Source organism: Ichthyophthirius multifiliis (genome assembly GCF_000220395.1).
Source record: "Ichthyophthirius multifiliis unplaced genomic scaffold scaff_1120509249897, whole genome shotgun sequence".
Lineage (NCBI taxonomy): Eukaryota > Ciliophora > Oligohymenophorea > Hymenostomatida > Ichthyophthirius > Ichthyophthirius multifiliis.
The window spans coordinates 813-5,800 of record NW_004087181.1 but is presented as its reverse complement, the minus strand read 5'-3'; the positions used below and the strand labels follow the sequence as shown (position 1 = coordinate 5,800).

The following is a 4,988-nucleotide window of genomic DNA, read 5'->3' as shown; positions in this document are numbered from 1 at the left end:
TTTTAATGCTTTTTCTTAAAAAAATTATTTTAATTACATCATATTTTAGTATATAATTTATAATATTTTTAATAATATATATATAATATATATATATATATATATATATATTATGTATTATTTTTTCAATAACTAAAAAACATATTAAAATTTTTACTAAAATAATAATTTAATAAAATAATTTTTTTACATAAATAAAAAAACATTTCTTTATAATAATCAAAAAACTTAAATTAAAATAAAATTTAATTTAATTTCAATAATATCACAAAAACTTAAAAACCTTAAAAATTCAGAATACATTTATTTTATAGACTTTGTTTAAAAGAAATTGCTATATATTAAATTAAGAGAAATTATTTATTATATAATATATACAAGTAATAAATACAAAATAAAAAATAAATTTTTTGATTGTTTTTTTATATAAATAAAGAATTATAAATTAGTTAATGAAATTGTCTATAAGGAGATTTTATAATATAAATTTAATAAAAAGGAAAATAAAAAAAATATATAAGATTAATTTTATATTAAAAATAAAATTTAATCTAATAAATAAATATATTAAACATAATTCAAAAAAATAAAATAAAATAAAACAATTTATTAAACTAATCTAAATATAAAAAAATAAAAAAATAGTCTTTAGTCTTTATATAAAAGAATATATTGATAAAGAACAAATAAAATGTTCTTTTTTACATTTTTAATTAGAAAAAAATTAAATAGATAAAATTTAAAGAACTTTCATTTTAAAATTAATAAAAATTATTTAATAAAATAAATAGAAAGCTTTTTAAAAGAAAAAAATTCTTTGAAATTTAAATTATTAAAGTAATTTTTTTTTAAAAATCGAGAATATATTAATGTGAAATTAACATTTAAAAGGTTCATATTTAAATATATTAAAATTAAGTTTATTATTAATTGAATTATTAAGAAATTATATATTTATATAAGACAAACTTAAAATAAAAATATAAGTTAAATGAATAAAAATAACGTAAAATATAACAAATAATTAACAAACGTAAATTAAAAAATTTAATTAAAACAATAAAATAATTAAATGAAAAAAATCAAATAAATAAATATTAATTTATCATATAAATGTTAAAAACTAAATAAATTATTTTTTTATAAATAAAGAATATAATAACTACAAATTCTATTATTATTTTTTTTAAAAAAAATTCGAAAATAAAACCTTTATTTAAAATACGAAGTTATTTTTATAATTAAATAAAATAATTATTTATATGATTAACGTTCACATATATTATTAAATAAATTTCTATTTTTTATATAAAATATTATTAAGCAAAATTCTTAGAAAAAAGCTAAATAATATAATATAAACTTTTAAGTAATTATATAGTTTAAAAAATTGCATTTTTTTATTCTAAATATAATTTAAATTAATAACTAATTTTCTTAAAAAAAAAAAAACCAATACAAAAGATATTTATATTTTAGCAAAAGGCTTATATTCTATAAATTATTCGAAAGTAAAAAAAATATATAATTAAATAAAGCAATAAACGTAAAAAATTAATAACTATTAAGAAGAATATAAAAAAAAAGATTTTTGTAAATTAAACAAAAACATGTTTAATAAAAATATATATATTTTTATACAAATAATTATAAATTTTAATGAGAAATTAAAATGCTAGTTATTATTTTTTTAAAGAAATTAAACAGTTAACTATAATTTGGTTTAAATTAATAAGGATTATAATATATATTTATTCAATTTATTAAATCGTAATAAATAATAAATAAATTAAATTTAATAAAGATTATATTGAAAAAAATATATAGTTTAAAAAATTAAATTAAATTATTAATATTAATAAATATATATATTTGTATAAATATGTAAATATATATATAATAATATATATATAAATATATATATATATTTATATTTATGTATATGTATATTTCTATATATTTATAAATTTATGTTTTTATTTTATCTTATTTATATCAAAATTATATATTCTTTATTATTCATTTTTTACTTTAATTATATTTTTTTTTTTTTTTATAATATATATACTTTATATTAAAATATTTTTTATTATGTTTTTTTTTTTTATTTTATTTTTATTTACAATCTTTTTTTATAAATAATTTAAATATTTTTTTTTTCTAATTATTTACTTTATAAAAAAATATTTTACAAAATTTTATTTAAAATATTAATATTAATTTTGTTATATAAATAAAACTATAATTTAAAATAATTTAATAAAATAATATTAAGAGCTAAAAAAAACTTAATATCAAATAAAAATTAATATTAAAAAACAAAAAAAAAGATAAATAAAATATAGTAAATAAATAAATAAATTAAAATAAAATATTAAACAAAAAAAAATTAAAAATATGGCTTAAAGAATTACATACAGAAGACGCTGTTCATATAACACTAGATCAAACAAAATCAGAAAAGTAAAGACTCCTGGTAATAAATAGCAAAATAAAATAAATATTAATTTCCTAAAAATACATAGGTGGAAAAATTAATGCTTAATACGTCAAAAAAGTAGTAGTCAATTAAAAATGTGCCGAGCCTGGATGTGGTGCATTATTAAACGGTATTGCAAATGTAAGAGCTAGTGCTTTATCAACAATGAGCAGAAGATAAAAAACTGTTTCTAGAACTTATGGAGGTCATATTTGCCACCATTGTGTAAGAACTAGGTATTTATATATATATATAATTAGATTTAAATATATATATATATATTTTTTATAGAATTGTTAGATCTTTCTTATCTGAAGAAGTTAGAATTATTAAAAGAAGTTTAGCTTAAAAACCTAAAAGTGATAAAAAAAAGAAAAGAACCTAAAAAGCTAAATGAAAGGCGAAATTTTATATTATATTTTTTTTTTTATTAATAAAAAAAGGGAGGGGTATAAGGGAAATAAAATAATAAAAAAAAAAATAATATAATTTTTTTTATATATAATAATAAAAATAATGTTGTATTCTTTTTTTAAAATATTTAAACTTAATTATTTATTATAAAAAATCTACATTTTTATTAATAATAAAAATATATATATATATATATATATATATATATTTATAATCTTTTTTTTTTTATAATAAAATAATTTTTTAAATATAGTTTTTTTATTATTTGTAATTATATATAAAAAGATATATTTTTTATTAGTTTTTAGAGTTTTAATAATAATACTTTAATATTGAATATTTATTTTAATAATAATAAAAAAAAAGAAAAGTAATGGTATATATATTAAAATAATAGTGTTTGAAATAAACTTTTTTATAAAAATAAATAAAATTTATTTAAAAATAAATATTTTTTGTTATATATAAAAAAAGTTTCCCCCATTATAATTAAAAAAAAAAGTCAAATTTAAAAAAAAAAATAAAAAAAAATAAGTAAAAACAAAAAAATCATTAAGAATTATCTAAAAGTTTACCTGAATTCGAATTAATATTTTAATTTTTAAATAAAGAATAATGCGAGGAATTATCTTAAAACATCATTTCTTCTTCGAACTCATTTTTTTCTTAAAACTATACATATTATTCCCCTTCCTATTATTTCTATATTTCCATAATGTCCTCTGAATTATTTTCAGATTCCTCATTATCCCCTTCAATTACTGTATTTTTATATAATTACTTAAGTCCACTTCTAATAACTAAATCATCTAGAGTACTTGGTTTATTATCTACATGTATATAGAAAAATATTAAAAACGCAATAATAGGTGAAACGTAAAAAAAAAGGTTCTTTTTTTAATCGTTTAATTCTATAGGAATAACCACTGGTTTTTCCCCGAACAAAATATATATTAAAACTTCCAAAAACTAATTTAATAAATAATATTCGTCTAATTTTCTCAAATAAATATCCAAAACTTAAACACTCTTTATTTTTTCGTTACCCCCCAAAATCTACATATTTATTTCTTTTAATTTTTAATAATATAATGTCAAAGATTTCGTATAATTTTATTGTGTATCTTTATTGTATATATTTATAAATAATGGCGCAGCATATTTTAGGAAAAATGTGTGCTGTAAATGATAATGAATTATCTTATTTACATGTTATTTTGTATTCTTCTTTCTTAAATTCTCCTATAAGTGCTTTTTAAAGTTGTAAATAACATTTTAAGCATTTGTTCGTGTTATAGGACTTTAATAATTTGGAAGATTTTCTTTTTTTGATGTTATTTGTTATTATTATTATTATTTTATTTCTTGTTCGTCTTATTATGTTTACATCTTTTTTATTTTTTTTATTTTTTTTTTACGAGTTTTAATTTATCTTTTTTTTTTGTTATTATTATTTAATAATTTTTTTTATTATTATTAATATTTTTTTTTAAGAAACAAGTGAGAAATTTATAGTTTTTTTTATTTTTTGTGTTAAAATATAAATATAATGTTAAAAAAAGAGATATTAGTTTATTTTTATTTATTTATAGATAATTTTTTGTGTATTATTGTTTTTTTTTTTTTTTTTTAAAAAAAAAAATTAATAAATAAATTTTAAGAGTTTTTTTAATTTTTCCTTGTTTTTTTTTTTATTATTATTAAATAAATAATATGATTATAATAAAAATACATAAACATAGATAATTTATATTAATTTTTTTAAAAAAATGAATATACTAATACTTAATATTTATTTTTTGTAAAAAGTATGTGTTTTTGATATAATAATAATTATTTCTAAATAAATAAATTATAAAATTCAATTTTTATATTATCTTTATAATTTATGAGAATGAATTAATGACTAAATGTCATCTAAAACCTATTTAATAAAAAAATATAGATATTACAAAGTTATAAAAAAAAATTACTTTCAATTTGCTTTATTTCGTTTCTTGTAATTTTTATTATTAAAATAATTAATATTCTTATTCTTATTATTCATTGATTAATTAATTTTCAATATTAAAAACTGAATTTTAGAGCTATATAC

General features: G+C 13.0%; 2 protein-coding genes across 2 annotated transcripts, besides 16 other annotated features; one reads left to right on the top strand and one right to left on the bottom strand. All coding sequences in view use genetic code 6, as the record gives it.

Annotated features, from left to right (window-relative positions):
* Window positions 1-43: 43 nt before the first annotated feature.
* Window positions 44-110: a microsatellite.
* Window positions 75-111: a microsatellite.
* A 442-nt stretch (window positions 112-553) lies between these two features.
* Window positions 554-644: a microsatellite.
* A 391-nt stretch (window positions 645-1,035) lies between these two features.
* Window positions 1,036-1,096: a microsatellite.
* Window positions 1,097-1,852: 756 nt separating this feature from the next.
* Window positions 1,853-1,965: a microsatellite.
* Window positions 1,859-1,927: a microsatellite.
* Window positions 1,859-1,934: a microsatellite.
* Window positions 1,863-1,965: a microsatellite.
* A 117-nt stretch (window positions 1,966-2,082) lies between these two features.
* Window positions 2,083-2,117: a microsatellite.
* Window positions 2,118-2,332: 215 nt separating this feature from the next.
* Window positions 2,333-2,395: a microsatellite.
* IMG5_041110 (hypothetical protein) lies at window positions 2,373-3,036 on the top strand. Its single transcript, XM_004037680.1, has 3 exons — window positions 2,373-2,476; window positions 2,526-2,715; window positions 2,771-3,036. Exons 1-3 carry the CDS (start codon window positions 2,398-2,400, stop codon window positions 2,874-2,876), a joined length of 375 nt encoding a protein of 124 aa, XP_004037728.1. The 5' UTR covers window positions 2,373-2,397; the 3' UTR covers window positions 2,877-3,036.
* A 35-nt stretch (window positions 3,037-3,071) lies between these two features.
* Window positions 3,072-3,106: a microsatellite.
* A 190-nt stretch (window positions 3,107-3,296) lies between these two features.
* Window positions 3,297-3,344: a microsatellite.
* A 58-nt stretch (window positions 3,345-3,402) lies between these two features.
* Window positions 3,403-3,441: a microsatellite.
* A 1-nt stretch (window position 3,442) lies between these two features.
* On the bottom strand, window positions 3,443-4,633 carry IMG5_041100 (hypothetical protein; the record flags this gene model as incomplete). Its single annotated transcript, XM_004037679.1, has 1 exon — window positions 3,443-4,633. One exon carries the CDS (start codon window positions 4,631-4,633, stop codon window positions 3,443-3,445), a length of 1,191 nt encoding a protein of 396 aa, XP_004037727.1.
* Window positions 4,284-4,384: a microsatellite.
* Window positions 4,330-4,385: a microsatellite.
* A 348-nt stretch (window positions 4,634-4,981) lies between the features above and the next one.
* Window positions 4,982-4,988: part of a microsatellite that runs on past the window's edge.